At 42.3% G+C, this 26,587-nt stretch overlaps 1 protein-coding gene across 6 annotated transcripts in view; it reads left to right on the forward strand.

Annotated features, from left to right (window-relative positions):
- SGCE (sarcoglycan epsilon) overlaps positions 1–25,805 on the forward strand; it is a 117,308-nt gene extending 91,503 nt beyond the window's left edge. For 4 of the 6 annotated variants that reach the window (XM_056518994.1, XM_056518995.1, XM_056518990.1 and 1 more), the window contains 5 exons: positions 3,787–3,813; positions 13,861–14,049; positions 16,585–16,628; positions 19,894–19,928; positions 25,307–25,805. In XM_056518994.1, coding sequence (XP_056374969.1) covers positions 3,787–3,813; positions 13,861–14,049; positions 16,585–16,628; positions 19,894–19,928; positions 25,307–25,357 — 346 coding nt within the window. In that variant the 3' untranslated portion in view covers positions 25,358–25,805. The remainder of the gene's footprint in view (positions 1–3,786; positions 3,814–13,860; positions 14,050–16,584; positions 16,629–19,893; positions 19,929–25,306) is intronic. The other 2 variants (XM_056518993.1, XM_056518992.1) reach the window with 2 other exon arrangements.
- Positions 25,806–26,587: the final 782 nt, after the last annotated feature.

Consider the following 26,587-nt stretch of genomic DNA (forward strand, 5'->3'; position numbering starts at 1 on the left):
TTATGCAAATTAGCATGGCCGCTATTTTTTTTTTTTTGCAAGAAAGGTGGCAACCCTAACTACAAGTAAACCCTGTGTAGTCTGGTGCTGTAGTCATATGTTACTCCCTCTGACCCCTCCTTCCTTCTAATCTAGTATATAAGAGAAAATAGGATCGGTCATACGCTTTGACAGTACCTTCACATGTTGATAAATTCAAAGCGGGAATTCTACTGCGAGTTTCGTTACTATTCACTTCATTGGGACCCAGGAAATACGCAACAGCAGCAGATTTGCAAAGTGCCGGCGGACCCATGGAAGTGAATGGTAGTGAAACTCGCAACGGATCCCCCACTGAAAGTTATCAATGTGTGAATGTACCCTGAAGAGGTAAAAAATAAAAATGAAACCTGTAGGAAAAAATATATTTTATAATTTTTTTTTAATAAAGGCTTTTATTTAAATTGGACCTGAAAAATTGGCCTAAATGAGTTATCTGGCATTTTACAAAAATGTATATCCTACTGGGGTTGGGAAAAAATGCTTGTCTAGACCCTGTCCCCTGATGCTCCTCAGCAGCTCCTGTTCAGCTCCATCTAATCCCCTGGTCTTTTGTGTTCTTCCTGCATCCGAGATGAGCGCTGAGTGCAGGACCTGCCGGCTCAGACAATCACTGGCTGAGATGGGACCCCACTGCCGGCAGGTCCTGCTTCGAGCACTTGTCTTGGAAGCAAGAAAAAGACAGTAGATCAGGGAACTGGAAGGAGCTGAACAGGAGCTGCCGGGGAACAGCCACATCAGGACATTTATTTTCGCAAAATGCTGGATAACCCCTTTCAAAAAAGTAGGTACAATGTCCACTTTAAGACATCATCAATAGAATTAATCGCCTGTACCCCTGGGATCCCTTTATTAGTCAGAAGAACACACAGGTTAAAGGGGTACTCCCCTGGAAAACATTTTTTTTTTTTTTTTTTTATCAACTGGTGCCAGAAAGTTAAACAGATTTGTAAATTATTTCTATTAAAAAATCCTAATCCTTCCAGGACTTATCAGTTACTATTTACTCCACAGGAAGTTCTTTTCTTTTTGAATTTCCTTTCTGTCTGACCACAGTGCTCTCTACTGACACCTCTGTCTATTTTAGGAACTGTCCAGAGCAGGATAGGTTTGCCATGGGGATTTGCTCCTACTCTACACAGTTCCTAAAATGGACAGAGGTGTCAGCAGAGAGCACTGGGGTCAGACAGAAAGAAAATATACTAAAAGAAAAGAACTTCCTCTGGAACAGACAGCAGCTGATAAGTACTGGAAGATTTTTAATAAATAGAAGTAATTTACAAATCTATTTAACTTTCTGGCATCAGTTGATTTAAAAAAAAAATGTTTTCCAGTGGGGTACCCCTTTAATGCACACTCTGTAGTATGCAGCTTCTTCAGGGTCTATCGAGAAACCTTGGTGGATCTGTCCCCACAGCTCAGCCCGGTTCAGGTGAATAGGGTGAGCGTAGTCAACAGAAGAACTGAAGCCGCACTGCAACCTCCACTCACCGAGGTATAGAGAGGGAGACCGGGTAAACCCTGCGGGCTATCAGGTAAACGAAACTCGCGGCGGTGCTAAGACAAACCCCAATTGAATTTTTCAGGCAGTATTACAGACACAAGAACTAAAAGATTCCTGCACTCACCGCAAAAATAGATGTTCTTACGGCTCCTCTTTGGATCCCCCGGAAGATGCCGGGGGATCTGAAGAGGAGCCGTGAGACATATATTTTTGCTGTGAGTGCAGGAATCTTTTTTTTCTTGTGTCTGTAAAACTGCCTGAATAGGGTGAGCTGCAACACAGGGCACAGCCGGTTCAGAGAGTGGTTTTGCACTCTTTCCAGCCTCTCATCCCCTTCATTCTGCCGATCGTGGATTCTCAGCTGGTTGGACCCCCATTAAAGAGGTAATCCGCCTCTAGACATCTTATCCCCTATCCACGCTTCCTAAATGAAAGTCTATGGGAGGGGGCGTCACGCCCCCTCCCATAGACTTGCATTGAGAGGGGATGGCTGTGACGTCACAAGAAAGGCTTGACCATGATGTCACGAGCCTCCGCCCCACATTGCCAGTCATCCGGCACAGAGCAAAGTTCGCTCCATGCAGCAGCCGAGATCGCGGGGGTCCCCAGCAGCAGGACCCCCGTGATCAGACATCTTATCCCCTATCCTTTGAATAGGGGATAAGATGTCTAGGGGTGGAGTACCCCTTTAAGGACATATTGATGGCCCCAAGATGGACCTTGAGTAAATATGGTGCATGATAGGTGGCAAGTAAAAAGTAAGCAGTAAGTAAGAATGTGGGCACTTTGTACATACATTATCCATCAGAACTTCAGCCAAAAATAATCATCTTTACAAATTCATGGGGTTTCTTTAGCCATGGTCTGTCGAGCACCAGGAACCCCCTCTAGACCACTAAGGATATCTCTAACCTAATGATGTCACGAGAAATTGCAGCACTGTCGGAAACCATTTGCTACCTGAAGGCAGGTTTCTTTCTCTATGTGGATTTTTCCTGTGTGTCCAAATAGATGGTTAGAATTAGCTGTTATTTACTTCCAGGGGAGAATACATTGCCTAAAGCCTACAGTGCTTCCACAGCTTTTGGCTATCTATCCCGATCCCCCCCGATACACATTAATGTTTCACTGCCAGGCATCTATGTGTTCTCAACCAGGACAGGTTAGAAAGCTGCTGCCAGACTCCTCTGATCAGGGGCGTAGCTATAGAGATAGCAGAGGTAGCAGTCGCACCGGGGCCCTGGTGCCTTAGGTGGCCCCAAAGCACAACTGCCCCATTAGAGACCAGTAATATAATTGGCATATGGGGCCCTATTGAAGATTTCCCATTGAGGCCCAAAGGCTACAAGCCACGACTCTGCCTCTGGTGGTGGCTTAGCTCCTATATCTTAAAAAAAAAGCTGAAACCCATTATGTCCGTTCCTTCTCTCCCTTGACCTCTGCCATTTTGAGTCGAGAAGCCACCATACACCCTAGATAGTTGACCGGTCCTACCTAGTTCATTAGATTTGCCAGCTTTAGGAACCCACCATATGTTGGCACAAAGAATGCCAATGAGTCCATGATGCCGCCATACAAGGCACTTGAGAACGCAATTGAAGATCAAACAAGGGAAATGTAGACATTTGCCCTTGGACCTTAAATGCACTTTATTTTTGGAGGATTTTAGGTCCTTCAAAAAGTCAACAAAGAAAAAGTCAAAGAGTCCAGGATGGTGAAGCCAGGAAGATGGAGTAGACAGGTCTCCCTATAAAGTAGTCATGTCTGGCTTTCTTCTGTTTACAAGCAACATCTAGGAAGCATCCAATGTTCTAATGGAACCAGCCATGAGCCCCTTTAGACAGCCATGGGCCCCCCTGGACAGAGGGGGTAACTTTACAACAGGCCCTACAAGAAGAACAAACAAGATCTGGGTATATGGACCAAAGACTATAGAAAGTAGATGGGTAGGGGCAAATGAGTCCTGGTAGCATAGGGTGTAGCAGTGTCCACCACCAGTAGGGGCACCATTTTAATATCTGCTATAGGTTCCCTTTCCACTATGGGTAAAAAAAACTCTGGATCACATGTGAAGTTCCCTTTCATCTTCCATAACGATAAATACTGACGTACGTCATTGTTCACATTGCAGTCCTTACGGCAGTATTTACGGCTCACATAGTCCCATCCATCACCGATAGACTTAAGAAGTGCTCCGATTAACAATGCTATAATTTAATTCATTCATTTTGTTTCATTTCTAGGGAAAAGAGAAACATGCAAACACCAGAGTAAGTGTCTTCTCTATGTTTTTTTTTTTTTATGTTGTCATATAATACCTCACCTCACCTCACCGTAGCTTTGTCACGACTCACCCATGTGTTCCCCGCTTCTCATCCACATCCAGTCATCGATTTCTTTTGGTGAACGCTGCTTGTAGGTTATGTAGGGTGAATAGGTGCGTGATGAAGGGGGAATGGCGGGCTTAAGCCCATGAATGTGTGCAAATAATGAAAAAGTTGTGGTGTAGTAAAAGGTTTCTGCTAAAATTTAGATGCAATTTTTTTTTTGCATTTAGGAATCTGTAAATACCGTATTTTGGTTATTTGATACATTCGATTGTTTCGTTTCTATATTAATGGAATTACATGTATACCGCACACAAGATCACTGGGGGAATGAGAACTTCGAGCACTCACCTATGAATTTTAGTGGTTGTGTAGTTAAAGGGGCACTCCACTGCCCCAGCATCCGAAACATTTAGTTCTAAACACTGGGTGAGGGCTGCGAGGGTCGTGACGTCATGGTCATGCCCCCTAGTGATGTCACAACCATGCCCCCTCAATGCAAGTCTATGGGAGGGGGCGTGGCATCCGCCACGCCCCCTCCCGTAGACTTGCATTGAGGGGGTGGGGCCATGAGATTACAACCCTCATAGCCCCCACCCAGCTTTCGGAACAAAATGTTCCGGATGCTGGGGAAGTGGAGTACCCCCTTAAGATTTTGCTTGGAACTGGTAACTGCATCAGTACTTTCAGGCTGTGTATCAGGAATGGATAGTCCATATTGGACACTCTCTATCTGTTAGAAAGGTTTCTTGGCAATATGTTGATCACAACGTGTCCTTCTACTGGAAACCTCAGCGACCAGCTCTAATTTGTGGAGAAACCTAACAAATAAGTGTTCAATTTCCCTCTAGCACCTCCACAGGGCATATTAAGCATTACACAGTGTCCATTCATATCTACGGGCAGCCTATGTAATGCAGGGCAGGTCAGGTCCTCCAGAGAAGGAGACACTCTTCTATTCTGCTCTCCAAGCTGACCAAGAGATGAGGATCCTGAACAGAGGACCCTCCTCAATTAATTAATAATAACCTAAAAGGGTTATGAAAAATAGTTTTCTAAGTGGACAACCCCTTTAGGAAAGACATATTGCTAACAGATTTGTTAGGGTGGGTTCACACCCCGTTTTTCCAAGTACGGTTCCCGTATACATTTTCATTATAGAAAAGTATGGAACTGTATTGAAAACCGTATACATAGACAAACAATTGAAAACCGTATGCACCCGAATGCATCCGGTTGCGTACGGTTTGCTTGACATACGTTTTTTTCTGTACTCTAAACCGTGGTTGACCACGGTTTTGTCTCCGGGTTAAAAACCATATTGCAACCGCATACGTTTTTTTTTTTAACATGGACGTCAATGGGAAACCCACATGTATAAGGTTCCATACGGGAAACCATATACGTTTTTTATTTTGCACATGCGCATTTGCATCCTTAAGTTAACATTTTTAAAAATGTATTTATTTAAACAAAAAATGTAAATGTTTGGAACCGTATGCACTTTTAAAAACAGTATACAGTTTAAAAACGCATACAGTTTACTTTTTCCCCATACGTTTCCATATGATTTTTTTGTCATACAGTTTTCTTTAGAAAAACTGATTGAAAACAGTATGGCAAAAACGTGGTGTGAACCCAGCCTTACAACAGAGGAAAGTTTTAGTTTTGTTTGTAAAGTTGATCCATTTTTAGAATATGGTCATGCCAGGGGCCATACAAGAAATAGTTTACTTACTGTATAGGGCTTCTACAGGACTACAAAGGCAATTGTATATACTTAGGATAGGTCATCAATACAAGATCGGTGGAAGTCTGACTTAGTCCTTCCTCAATCTGGTTGACTCGGCCCGGCCATATACCACATGTTATCCATGCAGCTACATGGAAAATGTATACACGATGAAATGGGCTGTGCCATAAAGATGGCGGGGGATCGTCTTGGCCAGTTGCTCTTTACTTAAAGGGGTTAGCCAGGAAAAAACTTTTATATATATATATATATATATATATATATATATCAACTGGCTCCAGAAAGTTAAACAGATTTGTAAATTACTTCTATTAAAAAATCTTAATCCTTTCAGTATTTATAAGCTGCTGAAGTTTAGTTGTTATTTTCTGTCTAAGTGCTCTCTGATGACACCTGTCTCGGGAACTGTCCAGAGTAGAAGCAAATTTCCATAGCAAACCTCTTCTACTCTGTGCAGTTCCCGAGACAAGCAGAGATGTCAGCAGAGAGCACTGTTGCCAGACAGAAAAGAACAACTCAAATCTCTTTAACTTTCTGGAGCCATTTGATATATATAAAAAAGTGCCTAAATGGTGGAAGGGCATATAGATAGAAGTTATCTTCATATTATCAGTCTTATCTAGTTTAACTTTTTCCACTAATGTATAATGATTCTGTAGGGTGACTATTATGGAATTTTTTTTCAAACCAAAGTACAGCATAAAAAATAGAAAGACATATCTCTTGTGTAATACAGGCTGACATGGACATCAAGTGAAAGTGAGAGGATCACGTTCCTATTCATACACTAGTCATTTAATACTATATACTATAATGCTTAGCAGTATCTAAAGATCAAGTGGGATCCAGACATTGTTTAGCCAGTGTTTCTCAACCAGAAGGCTTTCTGGGCATGCTGGGAGTTTCAGTTCGGCAGTAATCAGAGACACTCTAGTTGGGAAACACTGGTTTAGCCAGTCCAGTTCTGCAGTATCCCGGTAATCCAGGGAATAGTGCCTCTTGTAATCCCATGGTTAGTCCTCTGGTAATCCAGTGAATAGTGCCTCTTGTAATCCAGTGGTTAGTGCCTCTGGTAATCCAGTGGTTAGTGCCTCTTGTAATCCAGTGGTTAGTGCCTCTTGTAATCCAGTGGTTAGTGCCTCTTGTAATCCAGTGGTTAGTGCCTCTTGTAATCCAGTGGTTAGTGCCTCTTGTAATCCAGTGGTTAGTGCCTCTTGTAATCCAGTGGATAGTGCCTCTGGTAATCCAGTGAATAGTGCCTCTGGTAATCCAGTGAATAGTGCCTCTTATAATCCAGTGGTTAGTGCCTCTGGTAATCCAGTGGTTAGTGCCTCTTGTAATACAGTGGTTAGTGCCTCTTGTAATCCAGTGGTTAGTGCCTTGTTAATCCAGTGGTTAGTGCCTCTTGTAATCCAGTGGTTAGTGCCTCTGGTAATCCAGTGAATAGTGCCTCTTGTAATCCAGTGGTTAGTGCCTCTGGTAATCCAGTGGTTAGTGCCTTTTGTAATCCGGTGGTTAGTGCCTTTTGTAATCCGGTGGTTAGTGCCTCTGGTAATCCAGTGAATAGAGCCTCTTGTAATCCTGTGGTTAGTGCCTTTGGTAATGCAGTGGTTAGTGCCTCTGGTAATCCTGTGGTTAGTGCCTCTGGTAATCCAGTGGTTAGTGCCTCTGGTAATCCTGTGGTTAGTGCCTCTGGTAATCCTGTGGTTAGTGCCTCTGGTAATCCAGTGGTTAGTGCCTCTGGTAATCCAGTGGTTAGTGCCTTTTGTAATCCGGTGGTTAGTGCCTTTTGTAATCCTGTGGTTAGTGCCTCTGGTAATCCAGTGAATAGTGCCTCTTGTAGTGCCATAAACGCTGCTTTACAATAAATTATTTTCCATAGCTTGCACAAATAGTATCATATTCAGCTCACATAATACCGCTGTAAATGATTTTCATTGCATTGTACCATCCACTGCCCACACAGTAATGCTATTTAGTGTCCAAACATGCATATCTAGCCTCCTCGTAGTCATATTACATGGGCGGTAAAACAGTTACATCCAGTATCCACATCAATCCCAAAAATACCTGCGCCATATGGTGTCCAAATACAGTGGGGCAAAAAAGTATTTAGTCAGCCACCAATTGTGCAAGTTCTCCCACTTAAAAAGATGAGAGGCTGCAATTTTCATCATAGGTTACAACCTCAACTATGAGAGACATAATGAAAAAAAAAATCCATAAAATCACATTGTCTGATTTTTAAAGAATTTATTTGCAAATTATGGTGGAAAATAAGTATTTGGTCACCTACAAACAAGCAAGATTCCTGGGCAAGAGAAACAGGGCAGGCAGCATTGCTATACGTAATTGCAGAAAAACGCGGGGAGGATACAATGTGAACACGGCCCACGGAGAGGTAGGAAATCTGGGGTGGTGCATAAACTTGCCATATATCAGTGCACAAGAATAGCAAACAATAGAGAAAGTGTAGGTGTGCACTCACCCGTGCTGATAAAAACTTCAAACTTTATTAAAGTCCATTAAAATAGTTGCCCAGAGGGGACGGGAATCGGTGGTCAGCAGAACGCTTACAGACTGGCCAGAGGCTGACGTTTCGTGATTTGCCCGCTTTCTCAAAACGTTTCTTCGAAACGTCAATCTCCGGCCGGTCTGTCAGCGTTCCACTGACCACCAACTCCCCCCCACCGAGCAACTACACTGTTCAAAAAAATAAAGGGAACACTAAGATAACACATCCTAGATCTGAATGAATGAACAAATCGTGTGAAATACTTTTGTCTTTACATAGTTGAATGCACTGACAACAAAATCGCACAAAAATGATCAATGGAAATGTATCAGCCCATGGAGGTCTGGATATGGAGTCACACTCAAAATCAAAGTGGAAAACCCCACCACAGGATGATCCAACTTTATGTAATGTCCTTAAAACAAGTCACAATGAGGCTCAGTAGTGTGTGTGACCTCCACGTGCCCGTATGACCTCCCTACAATGCCTGGGCATGATCCTGATGAGGTGGAGGATGGTCTCCTGAGGGATGTCCTCCCAGACCTGGACTAAAGCAAACGCCAACTCCTGGACAGTCTGTGGTGGATGGAGCGAGACATGATGTCCCAGATGTGCTCAATTGGATTCAGGTCTGGGGAACAGGCGGGCCAGTCCATAGCATTAATGCCTTCCTCTTGCAGGAACTGCTGACACACTGCTGAGGACCTCATCTCGGTGCCTAATGGCAGTCAGGCTACCTCTGGAGAGCACATGGAGGGCTGTGCAGTCCACAAAGAAATGCCACCCCACATTATTACTGACCCACCGCTAAATCGGTCATGCTGGAGGATGTTGCAGGCAGCAGAACGTTCTCCATGGCGTCTTTAGATTTTGTAACGTCTGCCACATGTGCTCAGTGTGAACCTGCTTTCATCTGTGAAGAGCACAGGGCGCCAGTGGCGAAATTGCCAGTCTTGGTGTTCTCTGGCAAATGCCAAATGTCCTGCACGGTGTTGGGCTGTAAGCACAACCCCCACCTGTGGATGTTGGGCCCTCATAACACCCTCATGGAGTCTGTTTCTGACCGTATGAGTGGACACATGCACATTTGTGGCCTGCTGAAGGTCACTTTGCAGGGCTCTGGTAGTGCTCCTCTTGCTCCTCCTTGCACAAAGGCGGAGGTAGCGGTCCTGCTGCTGGGTTGTTACCCTCCAACAGCCTCCCCTACATCTCCTGATGTACTGGCCTGTCTTCTGCTAGCACCTCCATGCTCTGGACACTATGCTGAAAGACACAGCAAACCTTCTTGCCACATCTCGCATTGATGTGCCATCCTGGATGAGCTGCACTACCTGAGCCACTTGTGTGGGTTGTAGACTCCGTCTCATGCTACCACTAGAGTGAAAGCACCGTCAGCATTCAAAAGTGACCAAAACTTTATCCAGGAAGCATAGGAACTGAGAAATGGTCTATGGTCACCACCTGCAGAACCACTCCTTTATATGGGGTGTCTTGCTGATTGCCTATAATTTCCACCTGTTGTCTGTTCCATGTGAAGTTGATTGTCAATCAGTGTTGCTTTCTGAGTGGACAGTGTGATTTCACAGAAGTGTCATTGACTTGGAGTTACATTTTGTTGTTTAAGTGTTCCCTTAATTTTTTTTGAGCTGTGTATTTTAATCGACTATAATAAAAAAAAAAAATTATCAGCACGGGTGAGTGCAAACTTACATTTTCTCTATTGTTTGCTAAGCAAGATTTCTGGCTCTCACGGCGGACCTGTAACTTCTTCTTTAAAGGGGTACTACCGTGCTGACAACTTATCCCCTATCTAAAGGATAGGGGATAAGTTGCCAGATCGCGCGGGTCCCGCTGCTGGGGACCCCCGAGATCTCGCAAGCAGCACCCCGCTCTCATCTGGTCTGATGACTGCCGATCACGGGGCCGTGGTATCGTGACGTCATGTATCCGCCCCCGTGTGACGTCACGCTCCGCCCCCTCAATATAAGTCTATGGCAGGGAGCGAGACAGCTGTCTCGCCCCTGCCATAGACTTGCATTGAGGGGGCGGAGCGTGACGTCACACGTGGGCGGAGCAGTGACCTCACGTTCACCGGCCCGTCATCAGACCCGGAGCAGATGTTCGCTCCGGGGCCTGATGAGAGCGGGGTGCTGCGTGCGAGATGCCGGGGTCCCCAGCGGCGGAACCCCACGCGATCAGGCAACTTATCCCCGATCCTTTAGATAGGGGATAAGTTGTCAGCACGGTAGTACCCCTTTAAGAGTCTCCTCTGTTCTCCACTTGTTACCTGTATTAATGGCACCTGTTTAAACTTGTTATCAGTATAAAAGTCACCTGTCCACAACCTCAACAGTCACACTCCAAACTATGGCCAAGACCAAAGAGCTGTCGAAGAACACCAGAAAAAAATTGTAGACCTGCACCAGGCTGGGAAGACTGAATCTGCAATAGGCAAGCAGCTTGGTGTGAAGAAATCACAATTATTAGAAAATGGAAAACATATAAGACCACTGATAATCTCCTTGATCCTTAAAAACCTTGAGCTGGGGCTCCTTGCAAGATCTCACCCTGTGGTGTCTAAATGATAACAAGAACAATGAGAAAAAATCCCAGAACCACACGGGGGGACCTAGTGAATGACATGCAGAGAGCTAGGACCAAAGTAACAAAGGCTACCATCAGTAACACACTACGCCACCAGGGAATCAAATCATGCAGTGCCAGATGTGTCCCCCTTCTTAAGCCAGTACATGTCCGGACCCGTCTGAAGTTTGCTAGCGAGCATTTGGATGATCCAGAAGAGGACTGGGAGAATGTCATGTGGTCCAATGAAACCAAAGTAGAAATTTTTGGTAAAAACTTAACTCGTCGTGTTTGGAGGGGAAAGAATGATGAGTTGCATCCAAAGAATACCATACTTACTGTGAAGCATGGGGGTGGTAACATCATGCCTTGGGGCTGTTTTTCTGCTAAGGGACCAGGACGACTGATCTGTGTAAAGGAAAGAATGAATGGGGCCATGTATCGTGAGATTTTGAGTGAAAACCTCCTTCCATCAGAAAGGGCATTGAAGATGAAATGTGGCTGGGTCTTTCAGCATGACAATGATCCCAAACACACCCCTCAGGCAATGAAGGAGTGGCTTCGTAAGAACCATTTCAAGGTCCTGGAGTGGCCTAGCCAGTCTCCAGATCTAAACCCCATAGAAAACCTTTGGAGGGAGTTGAAAGTCCGTATTGCCCAGCGACAGCCCCAAAACATCACTGCTCTAGAGGAGATCTGCATGGAGGAATGGGCCAAAATACCAGCAACAGTGTGTGAAGACCTTGTGAAGACTTACAGAAAACGTTTGACCTCTGTCATTGCCAACAAAGGGGATATAACAAAGTATTGAGATGAACTTTTGTTATTGACAAAATACTTATTTTTCATCATAATTTGCAAAATAAATTCTTTAAAAATCAGACAATTTGATTTTATGGATTTTTTTTCTCATTCTGTCTCTCATAGTTGGTTATAACCTATGATGAAAATTACAGCCTCTCTCATCTTTTTTAAGTGGGAGAACTTGCACAACTGGTGGCTGACTGACTCTTACTGACAATCCTGCTGACGGAGGGTACGATGGTAATTATAAGGGGGTTAGTGTCAGCTGTTTTATGGGCTAATACTAAGCCCCTGTTTAGTAATGAATGCAGTCTATCAGGCAACTCCACTACTACACCACTAATAATTAAAAAACAAACACAACACTAGCAAAAAAAAAAACACTTTATTGAAAATTTTTTATTGACCATTTTATGTTTAAAAAAAAATAAAAAAGTACAGCATAATCCTGTACAGCAAAATCTGTGAAACAAATACGCAAAGCAAATATCATACTTATCTTTCCTTAGCACAGGCATGGTGGATCTTGTGCCTGTGGCACTAAACAGGAAACAGTAAGCCGGAGCTGTAAAACCTTCCACTTGCGTACTGTAGCGTGCAAGAATTATTCCTTTGGATGGACACAGAGCGGGAATCTACTAACAGTAGGTCAGGGGTGAAAAAAACATGGAATGTAGTGCATACATGCGCTGTGATAAAAACAGGGACATAAATCAGCTAAATAACAGTATGAAGGAAGGCGATCATAAAAACCCTATGTGGTGCACTAATAATAGGAATATGCAGAACCCATCTAATTCCACTATAGGACACTCAAATTTTGTTCCCATATGCTGTCCCCATAACATTCTTATTAGTAGTCCCATAAAGATTACCCATATGCCCTATACACTCAGAACCCCTCTCTATGGGTCAGAATCGATAGCCGATCTGTTATACTTTTTTTTTTGCGCTGGTCCTTCATGCTTTAAAGGAGTTTATATTTGGCAGGGAATTGTGCGCTCTGAGCTTACCCAGAACCCCTTTCCCTGCCTACTTGCATAACTGCACAAAACAGCGGTTTTACAACTGGGTGCCAGTCCCTCCACTGGACTAAAATGCAGGGGCTTCATAAGTCAAAACAATAAACAGACCTGTACGAAGGTCTGGGAAACAGGTCAGGACACATCAAAAGGGACCACAATACAGTATAACAGCAGGAATACAAAGTAGCAACAAACAATATCAGGAAGATATAATGGTAGGTATATAGCATGCAGAAAACAGCCTCAGAACCAAGGCAATAAACAGCAGGAATGAGAATATGAACAAAACAGCATACAGATATAAAGCAGCAGGTTTACCTGGAATGCAAGTGTGAACAGGAACTAATGTCAGAAAACTTTATTGATCAACATTGACAGGAACTGAATTACCAGACACAGAAACGCACCAAGAATAAGTGCAAAGACAAACAGGTCTGAATACAGGTCAAGATTATATCCAGGATTCACAGGTACTGGATTACACAGACTAGACACAGAAACAAGTGTGAATACTAGTCAAGATACAGGTTCACATAACATATACCGACTAGACAGGAATAACAGACAGATCACTGAACAAACAGAACAAGACTAAAAACTAGTAAAACAGAACTACAAAGCCATAGCTAAACAAACTAACCAGTGTGAACAGATAAACACAGAACTATAACCAGATGAAAGCCGAAATCAAGAGCAAAGCAAGGAGGCTGAGGGGGGATGAAATACCCCTCCTCCGCTGCTGATTTGCCCAGGCCTGTAAAGCCTACCTGACCCGAGAGCAACATGCACAGCCTGGCCAGGTGCGATCATTACAGATTCTGACTGCCATCCAGTGCTACGTTTCTGCAGGACAAGGCTGAAAATGATGGTGCCAAACATTGCCAATATACGCCATGAAGTGGCCAAATAATTGCACACAAATAAAAGTACCTGATGGTGCCCACACTGGTGCTCAACTGTACTGTAGAACTTAGAGTAAATGAAAGGAGCCAAAGGATGTTACTCCAAGATATTGTTATAATATAATCGGGTGTTTTCCAACCAGGGTGCCCCAAGCTGTTGCAAAACTCCCAGAATGCCAGGACAGCCAGTTTTGCAACAGCTGGAGGCACCCTGGATGGAAAACACTGGAATAACCAATATAAGCAGCAATAATCGTCACCATCCAGAACACATACAAGAAAACATCATAGGCCTATCAGAGGACATCTTCTTATTTATGTTGTACTTATGAGTCTGATAGCTGGAACAACATGTATTATATGATTTTTAAAAAAAATAAGTTTTTTTTAAATTTTTTTTAAATACAGCATCCAACTAGTTCACCACAGCGCCATCCAGAAATCCACCAAAGAGCTCCGCGACATGTCTAAAAACAGAGAAATCGCTTGGCCCCTCTCCACACTTCCGGTATTTCATCCAGTAACCGGGGAAATGGTGCCCCCTCTGCACGCAGACACGTATGACAACACCAACATGCCCCTGATGCAGACACAACAGTGAGTATTCCGAGATGCGAAACATGCCGGAGCTTTTCAAAAGAGTGAAGTCGATACAACAACTACTTACGAATGGAATTTACTTATTGCATGTGTCATTAGGCAGAGTACAATTGTTTAGATCTGGTAATATCAAGGCCAATGAAACCATGTGGTCACCTATTAGTATAGACATTTGTCATGTCTTTTATCCAGTGCAAACTATGCTCTTCATGAGCATACCCTGCTAATATTAATTACCCCCGGGGTGTTCAGATCTGGTGATCCTGTAGGATAGTGGCCATTAAAGGGGTACTCCAGTGAAAAAAAATGTTTTTTTAAATGAACTGGTGCCAGAAAGTTAAACAGATTTGTAAATCACTTCTATTTAAAAATCTTAATCCTTCTAGTACTTATCAGCTGCTGTATGTTCCACAGGAAGTTCTTTTCTTTTTATATTTCCTTTCTTTGTGACCACAGTGCTCTCTGCTGACACCTCTGTCCATTTCAGGAACTGTCCAAAGCAGGATAGGTTTCCTATGGGGATTTGCTTGTACTCTGGACAGTTCCTGACATGGACAGAGGTGTAAGCATAGAGCACTGTGGTCAGACTGGAAAGAACTAGACAACTGATAAGTACTGGAAGGATTAGGATTTTTAAATAGAAGTCATTTACAAATCTGTTTAACTTTCTGGCACCAGTTCATTTGAAAAAAAAAAAAAGTTTTCCACTGAATAGAAAAACAGAGCTACTTCTTACCAAAAACCTCTCCCTGTCTGTCTCCAGGTTGGGTGTGGCTACAACTCAGTTCCATTGAAGTGAATGGAGCCAAGTTGTAAAACCGCACCCAACCTGGGGACAGACGTGGATCTGTTTTTGAAAGAAATTAGCTCTGTTCTTCTATTCCTGGATAACCCCTTTGAGATCTAGTAGTCCGGTGGTGATGGACCATAGATCTAGTGTCCCAGGTTTCTTCTTGCTTGAGTGTATGGAGTCTCTACAGTTCTGTACTAATGACTCTTAGTCATTAAGTGCCATGTTTTTACACAGGGCACTTAATGATAAAACTGACATATTCTCTTCATTCTGTAAGTCAATACAATTAAAATGATCCCCCCGTGTTTACATAGTTTTTTATTTTTATTAAAATATCAGAAACGATATAATTCTTAAAATGTTTTTATTTTCACACCTATACCTTTTTTTTATTCTCTGTATACGGGGATGTATGAGGGCTAATTTTTTGCCTCCTGATCTGTAGTTTTTATCGGTACCATTCTTGTTTTGATGGGACTTTTTGATCACTTTTTATTTTATTTTTCTGGGATGGGATGTGACCAAAAATCAGCAATTTTGGACTTTGGAATTGTTTTGCACTTACGCCATTTACCATACAGGATTATTAACGTTATACTGTAGTTTGGACAATTCTACATGCAGCGATTTTTTTCTATTTTAAAACTGGAAAAACAGGAATAATGTAATGTTTTATTAGAGGAATTTTTTATATTTAAATGGGCACTCTCATTAAAAACTAATTTTTGCCATTGCACTCCTTATGTTAAATAAAAAAAATCTTTCTAATGTACTTTGTTTAAAAAAAATGAAGTTTTCTATGTTTTATTTGTGTTTAAAAAAGCTGCCACTAGGTGTCCTCCTACTTGTCCAGAGCACATTTCCCCCCATCTCTTGCACAGACTTTGGACTCCTGCTGGCCTGGCAGAAGTCCAACATCAGGAAATGCAGTCTGGAGTGCTGAGGGGGGGGGGTGCAGCCTTTGCCAATCATAGCTCATCTCACACTGAACTGCTCTGGGCTGTGTGTAGCAGAGTGAGGGAGGAAGTTCTCCCCTGTATGGCTTCAGATGATGTCACGCCTGCTGGGGAACGCCCCTTTCCAGTCTGTGAATCTGACTGAGACTGAGTAGAAAATACAGAGCAATATCAAGGTAGAAAACTAACAAATAATAAAAAATAAAGGAAAGGGGGGGGGGTTATCATGATTGGGGCAGTGAGCTGGGAGGATTGTAAAAGTTAACAAGATCATGACAGGTATTCTTTAAAAAACAAAAACATTTTAGTATTTTATTTACACTTTTTAAGCCCCCCTACAGGGGACTATTAAAGGGGTACTCCGCTGCACAGCGTTTGGATAAACTGTTCCGAATGCTGGAGCTGGCGCCGGGAGCTTCATAGCCGGGAGACGTCATAGCCCTGCCTCCTCATGATGTCATGCCCCTCCCCCTCAATGCAAGTCTATGGGAGGGGGCGTGACGGCTGTCACGCCCTCTCCCATAGACTTGCATTGAGGGGACGGGACGTGATGATGTCATGAGGGGGCGGGGCTATGACGTCACAAGCTCCTATCTCCAGCGTTCGGAACAGTTTTGTACCAAACACTGAGCAACGGAGTACGCCTTTAAAGTAAGCCATTAGATTGCATTTACTGATCAATGTCATACTAATACATAGCTTTGTTCAGTTAGTCTACCACTACATTATATTCAGGGCATCTTTTTAAAGATCTTTATGATTTCTTCAATCTGTCTTTCCTAGGACATTACCGCATCAGACTCAGATACCGCAACAGCAGAATCCAGGTCAGTAGAGACAAGCTCCATAGATCTTCAAGGATTTGGTAATAAAAAACATCTCTTCTTATGTTTATGGATATTACTATGGGATCATCCATGGAATCATATCGTGGTCAATAGTGTTGAGCACGAATATTCGTAATGTGAATTTTTTATCGCGAATATCGGCACATCGCAATCTCGCGAATATTTAGAATATAGTGCTATATATTCGGAATGTTGAATATTATTTTATTTTTTTTCACATGCAAATTTTTAGGCAAATTTTCAATGTGAATTTTCGCATGGAAAAAAGTGAACGGACATAGCGAATATGCAAATTTTGCAAACAGAGGACGAATAATCGTCAATATATTCGCGAAATATGGCAAATTGGAATATGGCCCCTGCTGCTCATCACTAGTGGTCAACAGATTGTAAAACCCATTTTTATATGTGGAATAAGTGGTTTCAATATTTTTTGGTAAAGAATATACAGTAATAGTGATAGCCGAAATGTCATTTCCCATTAGGGCCAGTTGCAGGCCTGGTCTCACCATGATATTCCATGTCAGTTTGTAGCCTTTCAGCTATCAGGACTGGATAGGGAAGACCCGGCAACCATCTGTTTTGTTGGGAGAGGATATACCTTATGGGAAATGTGTAAGGGTGGGTTCACACCACGATTTTTCTATACAGTTTTTGGATACGGTTTAAAAAAAACAAAAACAAAAAAAAAAACGTATGCAACCGTACAGCAAACCGTGCCCATAGACTTTCCATAGACTTTCTCCGTTTTTCAAACCACACGGTTTTTTAGTTTTTTTTTTTCTGGACACAAAACCGTGGCCTACCACGGTTTTTGGTCTGGGTGAAATAACGTATTAACCCGTATATGTTTTTTTTTTTTTTAACATGGGAGTCAATGGGAACCGTACAGAACCGTATGTGCGTACGCTTCTGTCCGGTTTTCACCATACGGTTTTTGACTTTGTACAGTTTTTTCTTGGAATTTCAATCTAACAAGTGAAACTTTATTCATAATGGAGTGAAAAGTTCAAAACGTATACAGTTTTTTTCTTAAAAAAGGGATTCAACCGGACAAGATTTTGCAAACCGTATAAAGATAAAACTTTGTATACACGTTTTGATACAGTTTAGTCCGGTTTTGAGGAATCCGTTTTTTTTAAATCAAAAACCTGATAACGTGGTGTGAACCCACCCTTATTTACATTTCTGTCTAAATAGGCAATGAAGAGCAGGCGCCATCTTTATTTATTTATTGTCTCTCTGATCTGCCTCTTATTAAAGGGGTGTTCCGGTGACATTTTTTTTTATATCAACTGGCTCCAGAAAGTTAAACAAATTTGTAAATGACTTCTATTAAAAAAATCTTAATCCTACCAGTACTTATAAGCTGCTGAAGTTGAGTTGTTATTTTATGTCTGACCACAGTGCTCTCTGCTGACACTTCTGCCTGTCTCAGGAACTGTAGAAGCAAATCCCCATAGAAAACCTCTCCTGCTCTGGACAGTTCCTGAGATAGACAGAGGTGTCAGCAGAGAGCACTGTGGTCAGACAGAAAATAACAACTCAACTTCAGCAGCTAAGTACTGGTAGGATTAAGATTTTTTAATAGAAGTCATTTACAAATCTGTTTAACTTTCTGGAGCCATTTGATGTGAATTTTTTTTCCCACCAGAATACCCCTTTAAGGTTCCTGCTATAATGTTCATGAGTCCCAATACAACCCTGTTAAAGGAGAACTGTAGTACAATATAACTTATCCCCTATCCTTTGGATAGGGGATAAGTTATATTGCACTACATTTCTCCTCTAAAGGGGTACTCCAGTGGAAAACATTTTTTTTAAATCAACTGGTGCCAGAAAGTTAAACAGATTTGTAAGTGACTTCTATTAAAAAATCTTTACCATTCCAGTACTTTTCAGCAGCTGTATGCTACAGAAGAAATTCTTTTCTTTTTGAATTTCTTTTTTGTCTTGTCCACAGTGCTCTCTGCTGACACCTGATGCCCGTATCAGGAACTGTGCAGAGCAGGAGAAAATCCCCATAGCAAACCTATGCTACTCTGGACAGTTCCTGACATGGACAGTGGTGTCAGCAGAGAGCACTGTGGACAAAAAAGAAATTCAAAAAGAAAAGAATTTCCTCTGTAGCATACAGCTGCTAAAAAGTACTGGAAGAGTAAAGATTTTTTAATAGAAGTCCTTTACAAATCTGTTTAACTTTTTGGCACCAGTTGATTTAAAAAAAAAAAAAATTCCACCGGAGTACCCCTTTAAAGGGGTACTCCAGTGGAAAACTATTTTTTTAAATCAACTGGTGCCAGAAAGTTTTGTAAACAGATTTGTAAATCACTTCTATTAAAAAAATCTTAATCCTTCCAGTACTTTTTAGGGGCTGTATACTAAAGAGAAATCCAACAAAGAAATGCATTTGTTCTGATGTCATGACCACAGTGCTCTCTGCTGACCCCTGCTGTCCATTTTAGGAACTGTCCAGAGCAGCATATGTTTGCTATGGGGATTTTCTCCTGCTCTGGACAGTTCCTAAAATGGACCGCAGAGGTCAGCAGAGAGCGCTGTGGTCATGACAACAGAGGAAATGCATTTCTTTTTTTTTTTTATTTCTCTTTAGTATACAGCCCCTAAAAAGTACAGGAAGGATTAAGATTTTTTAATAGAAGCAATTTACAAATCTGTTTAACTTTCTGGCACCAGTTGATTTACCTGCTGGGGTCCAGAATTTCCATGGTGTGAATGGATCTCGTAAAAGGAATGGTGCAGCAGAATCCCATTGAAAACAATGAAAGGCTGCTGCTACGTATTTTCCGCAGTGGAGTTTCAGAGTGGAATTCCGCTTGGAAAATACATAGTGTGAATGGGCCCTATACGTGCTGGAGATGGGTAGAGATGTAAAGCCAAAGGTGTACGTACTAAAGTGGCAGACCATGCGGCTTCTGTGTGGCCCTTGGAGAGAGGGGGCCCATGCTGGTTGATCCTATTCCTTTTCCTATTGGTAAGAAACTGTGCAGAACTCCTCCCTCCATGGAACTGCATTGTCAGCAAATTTTTGTAGGTGGGTTTTGACCAATAGATCATGTGAATAAACACCAGGCCTTTCTGTCCTTAAGGGCAAACCCAAACACCATTATAGGAAGCCCATTTTGATTTTTGCTATGGGGCCCTCTTTCCTTCTATGTCCGCCACTATGTAAAGCTTTGGGGGATTGATTCCATTCTTCCTCTTTATTACTGCTTTCGGGATCCAGGAGAATTCCGTATGACAACCTTTCAGAGATTTGAGGCAAGTATGAGCGCTGCGTCTTGTATTTTACATCTTCGCTGAATGTGGTACAAGGTAACGTCAGAGCAATCTCCCATCCTATGGACACATTTCCCCCAAAATACTCTGACCATTCAACGCCATCACTGCTAGAATGTCTGATTTTTAAAGGGATTCCTTGGGAGAAAAACATTGATGGTCCTGAGTAGTCTACATTGTGTGGCCGGTGTAATGAAGAAAACTGTGTCCTTGTAGCGGAATGTGACCCTCCACACAGGGACACACTTTTCTGCTTTACAGTCAGCTTCCTCTTACTCCCTAACCCCCAACCCTACACCCTAATCCTAACCCCTAATCTTAACCTTTACCCCTAATCCTAACCCCTAACTCTACGCCCTAATCCTAACTCCTAATCCTAAACCCTTATCCTAACCCCTAATCCTAACCCTAGTCCTAACCCCTTACAGCTATCAGCACTCAGCTCATGAGCTCTGGTCACATTTTCTGCTTTACAGTCAGCGTCCTCTTACTCCCTAACCCCCAACCCTAATCCTAACCCTTACCCATAATCCTAACCCCTAATCTTAACCCTTACCCCTAATCCTAACCCTTACCCCAATCCTAACCCCTAATCCGAACCCCTAATCCTGACCCTAACCCCCTAATCTTAACCCTTACCCCAAATACTAACCCCTAATCGTAAACCCTAATCCTAACACTAATCCTAACCCCTTATCCTAACCCTAGTCCTAATCCCTAACAGCTTTGGATAAGGGATAAGATGTCTTAGCGCCGGAGTACCCCTTTAATGTTCCTGGATCAACCATTGTTTGTTCGGTGTAAATTCACATGACTGTCTTGGCAAAGACTGGTGTGGTCCTTCGAGGAACACTAGGCCATGCCTCAGTGCGGCTGTGTTCACATCATTATTTGACGTTCCATACACCAGTCAACGTGGGATGCCAACTTACATATGCAAGTATCGGCACCGGCCCCATTGTCCAAAAATGTACTTATCCCCCTATCCACAGAATAGGGGATAAGTAGCTGATTGCAGGCGGTCCGATCGCTGGGGCTTCTCCGCGATCTCCTGTACGGGACCCCAGCTATCTCAGTGAGGAGCGCCTGTCATCTACCGGTAGACCAAACGCTCTCCATTCATCTCTTTTTGGTGCTTCCATAGAATTAAAGGGGTATTCGAAGAAAAAACTTTTTTTTTTTATATCAACTGGCTCTGGAAAGTTAAACAGATTTGTAAATTACTTCTATTAAAAAATCTTAATCCTTTCAATAATTATCAGCTTCTGAAGTTGAGTTGTTGTTTTCTGTCTGGCAACAGTGCTCTCTGCTGACATCTCTGCTTGTCTCGGGAACTGCACACAGTAGAAGAGTAATAGACTAGGCTGAGAGAAGCTGGGCAGGCACTATTGCTGGGCTGCTAGGGGTTAATGGGATATAAGTAATCTTCAGGGAGGAGTGTTCATGGCTCAGGGATATGTAGCAAGTGACTGACCGGGGGTGCAGATCCAAGCAGTAGCAGGGATATTGATACAAAAATGTTGAATTCTGGCAGAGAGAATGCGTAGGAATTTTTTGCTTTGTGCAATGTTAAAGAAGACTTGCAACTTTTCAGTACCAGGACATTGGAATACAAAATTCAACAGTTAGCGGAAAAAGAGGTCCACTTATTTTGGACAGTAAAATCTTTAGATTCATATAGCCAAAGCAGGAGAGTTCTAAGGGTCCTCCGAAATTACAAAGAAGCATCTCAATTTCAAGATGACGCGGAATTTCAAGTGGAATGGGAACAAATTCAACTTAAGAGCTCCTTTGAGTTATTACATCTAGTGCTCAAACGAAATAAAACAGAATACGAAAAAATTACAACAGAATTGTGTAAAGCAAAATTGAAACTAAAGAAACGCATGACAGAAGGACAATACAATCAATATATGCAAAAATTAGAGAAAAGATTGATCCCTTTACAGGCTGAAACCAAAGAAAGAAAAAAAGACAAATTTGTAAGAGACCGTCATGACTTTGAAAATAACAAAATATTCGTGTGGAATAAAGAAAAAAAGAGAATGCAGAGGAAGAAACAAAGAAGACCATTTAAAAATAAAAATACAGAGTCTAGTTCAGCAGAAGAACCTATCCCAAGTAATGAAAAATCTGGCCCAACCAATCCAGCACAGACCCCTTTAGGCGTAGGACACGTAGAGGGGGAAACAAAAGGAGGAAGAGGAAGGTACAAACGAAAACAAGTAACATGGAACAATTTAACACAGCAATTAGTAACTTCTCCGTCATTAATCTAACTGAAGAAACCTTCAGTGAAGACTGCATTAGCCTCCTTTCCAAGGGATTACATTTTTGTACCCCCGAACACTTTAACCCTATTCAATTTGACGTTGATTTATACAAAGGTATTAGAAAAATTAATTTTAAAAAGTTCTTCAACACTAGTAATTCCACAAAACAGCCAATCACTTATGAAGGTGAACTCCCTACCGCCATAGGTCCTCTAGGTTTTTTTTGCAGGTACCTCCTTCACCCCGGAAGAAACAGAAATCGTCTCCATGCTAGCAACTTTGGATACCCCTGCTAGGGATACCATCGAGTCTCCTCCATCAGAAGACATTTTAGAGATTGTAGATTTTAGGGGTGTTATACAGTCCACACTCACACCCCAAATACCCCCAGGAAGCAGTCTTGATCTTTTTAATAAATGGATATGAAGGCCCTAATATATCCGGAGCCTCCTAAAAACTTGACAGAAAAAGAAATAAGAGCAATGAAATGGATAAAATCAAGAAAAGACTTGGTCAAAAAAAAGGCGGATAAAAGCAGCAATGCTGTGATTATGACTGCTGCATACTATAAACAAGAAGCCGAATGTCAACTAAAAGACACCAGAGTCTATATTCCATTGAAAAGTAATCCCACCACAAAAATAAAAAATAAACTTACCAGCTTCCTCTGAAAATATGTCACCTCAGGGATGATTTCTAAAAAATGTGCCGAGAAGTTACTCCCTCCATTCCCAAGACGGCCCCAGTGATATTTCTTACCCAAAACACATAAATCCCTGTCCTCACCCCCAGGCAGGCCTATCGTATCGGGCATAGGTAGCGTTACTGAGCCACTGTCCCAGTATTTAGACTGGTTGCTCCGCCCCCTTCTTGCAGAAATACCTTCTTACCTTAAGGATACTCATTCCTTTCTGAATTTAATAGAGAGCCATACCTGGGATCCAGAGACAGTTTTTGCAACAATAGATGTAGAAAGTTTCTACACTAGGATACCACAGATATCTGGGATAGAAGTGGTTAAAAGATTTTTGACAATAGCAGGAAAATCTGAGGAATATGTTGAATTTGTGTGTGAAGCCCTTGATTTAGTCCTGAGTAATAATTGTTTCATGTTTGACAATAACTGGTATGCCCAGTGCTCTGGGACTGCAATGGGCACACCGGTGGCATGCAGTTTCGCCAACATTTTCTTGGCCACAGTCGAAATGGATTTGATTTTTAATAAAGTTAATCCTTTTGTTAAAAATATCTACACGTATGCCAGATACGTGGATGATATTTTTATAGCTTGGTGGGGATCAGAGACAGAGTTTAAAAATTTCGTAACCGTTGTCAATACAGAAAACAAAGTGAATACGGCATTTACCTCCAAATTCAGTACTACAAAAATAGAATTCCTTGATGTGGAATTAGAAAAAACAGCAGAAGGAGTCCTAACAAAAAGCTATAAAAAACCAACTTCAAGCAAAATGTTATTACATTATGGGAATCATGGAAAAAAAAAAGCCATACCATATAGTCAGCTACTTCGTCTACGAAAAATAAATAACAGTGAAGAGGTGTTCGAAGAAAAAGCAAAATAATTACTTAACCAATTATCCCTAAGAGGCTACCCTGAAAACTTGCTAACGGAAAGTCTAGAAAGAGTTAAAGTCAAAGTAGGAGGTTGTGATATACACATTAAACAATTTATCTGCTGTAGACCAAAATATACAGTGTATTGTCTATTCTGCGAATGTGGCCGATATTATATCGGCTCAACCATCAGATGCATTTTCACAAGATTTCGGGAACATTTAAGATCGATAGCTACTGGAATAGGAGCCATTAAAATGATTGAACATATGAGGACTGTGCACAAAGGAGATAAAAATGCCTTAAAATTCATAGGCTTAGAACGAATCATCTCTGGACACGACAGAGTTAATGCCCTCCGCAGATGCAAAGCTAAATGGAACGCAAGAACTCAAGCCCTAGGGAACCTGGGCCTCAACGAAAGAAATGAATTGAATGCTTTTCTGGTCTAACTAATTGTATAAATTATTGCATATCTATTTTCCATTGCACTTAGGTTTTCCCTATTGTTTTTATCTCTTTGTTCCTATCTTTTTCTTTTCTAACTCCCTCTCCTCCCTTTGCCTTTTTCCGCTTCCCCCGTTCCTCTTTTTCCCTCTTCCCTTCTCTCCTCCCCTTTTTTCCTTTACCTGTTCTTTCTGACCATGACGTCAGCACCTGCGCCAGCTAAATAGACGCACAGGTGTGACGTGCAGCAGGCTTGAGAAAGTGGGTGGAACCGTGAAAGGAGCACCGCCTCGCCTCGGCCGGTCAGTCCGCTCACGCTGACCGCTCCACTCTATCTTCATTTGGATGTGTTTTAGAAGTTACCGAATAAAGAGAACGTTTTAATTACCGGGTGAGTGCGATCTGCTATTTCTTCCAAGTATTACAGAGTAGAAGAGGTTTGCTATGGGGATTTGCTTCTAAACTGGGCGGTTCCCGAGACACGTGTCATCAGAGAGCACTTAGACAGAAAAGAACAACTTAACTTCAGCAGCTCCTAAGTACTGAAAGGATTACGATTTTTTAATAGAAGTAATTTACAAATCTGTTTAACTTTCTGGAGCCAGTTGATATATATAAAAAAAAGTTTTTTCCTGGATAACCCCTTTAATGGAGCGTGAGCAGGCGCTCTTCACTGAGAGCCGCATCTCATTCCGGAGATAGTGGGGGGGGGGGGGGGGGGGGGAGTCCCAACGGTCGGACCCCCTGCAATCAACTACTTATCTCCTATCTTGTGGATAAGGGATAGGAAAATTTTTGCTGGAGTTTAATGGCCTCAACATGTAACTACTTTCCAGCTATGGGTTGTTCCGGGTCTCAAATGTGTTGTACCACCACAGATCCCACACGACTGGTCTATACTTTTTTCCGTCTCATTACAAGGTGGCGCTCCACCAACCCTGCACAACCATGATGGACATTCTTTCATCACTAGCCATAGAGCTCAATTATAATTTTTTCATAATGGCAATGACTAGGATGACAGTGACTGATCGGGAAATAATATGTCTGATTGACTATTTGCAGGTCAATGGTATACCTGAGGAGCGGAAACTCACCGAGGCCATGAATTTATAGGACAGACATGGACAGAACAGAAGCCTCTTCATTTTATCTCCAGACTTGTAGCTTTTCATTGACGTAACCTGCATGAAGCTTTTGGCCTCTTCCATCTACAGGATTATATTTAATTCAAAAAGTTCTTGGTTTTACTTTTTTTTTTGTTTTTTACTCAAAATTTTTGTATGAATTTTTTTTTACTGTTACTGTAATACCAGAGCACTTAATGGTTACAGTGAAAACCGGCAGCGCCAGAGGAAGGTCCGGTACCAGCAGGAGCAGCAGAAACCAGCGGATCATACAATCTGGAAACATTCTGGGAAAACTTATGTATAAAAAGCAGCAATAAGAATCTAAAAGAAAACCCACTATTCTGTGCAAGAGTGACGGACTAAGACAGGTATCACCCGTCTGAATGGCGAAATGTTTATATATAAAATGATAATAAAGTGATTTTACAACATTATGGGGCTTCGAATGTGTATTCAGATGTTGAACGTGTAGGGAACTGACTGAGGAACACGGTGAGGAGATTTATCAGTAGTGTCATACGATGTATGGATTGACTGGTCTAGAAAAATAGCACGTGGCGCATGTCACATGATGTCAGACCCACCCTATGAAAGGGTTTGTCCCGAGCTAAAGGTGGAGCCCATTTCAGGATCCATAGGGTATCTGGGTGGGGGTGATAGAATTTTAATTTTTGAAAATATAAAACAAGGACAATACCACCAGTGAAAGATGGTCTCACCCAGGGACGTAACTAGAAACCACAGGGCCCTGGTGCAAAAAATTGCCCTGGGCCCCCTACCACCTGACGACCCCCTTCCCCAATCCGGGACGACCCCTTACTCGGCCATACAAAGATATTAGTAACTATGCTATACGCTGTACCCTCTGAAGATAACCCTCCATAATAATAATAATACTGTCACACATTGTTTCTTCTCAGTTTAGCTGAATCACACGTGTCCTCCTCCAGACGCCTCTGTCCTCCTCCAGACCCCTCGGTCCTCCTTCTGGCTCCTATGTTCCAACCCCCCTTTCCCCCTAGACCCATAAGTCCTCCTACATGCTCCTCTTCCCCCCTCCCTAGACCACTAAGTCCTCTCCAGGCTCCGCTGCCCCCTCCCCAGACCCCCGAATTCTGCTCTAGGCTCCCCTGCCCAAATCTCCAGACCCATACCCAATCACATCCTGGCCCCCCACATTGATGAACAGTATACGTTTCTTATGTATGATGTGTAT

Source organism: Hyla sarda, chromosome 5 (assembly GCF_029499605.1).
Source record: "Hyla sarda isolate aHylSar1 chromosome 5, aHylSar1.hap1, whole genome shotgun sequence".
In the NCBI taxonomy this organism is placed as follows: domain Eukaryota; kingdom Metazoa; phylum Chordata; class Amphibia; order Anura; family Hylidae; genus Hyla; species Hyla sarda.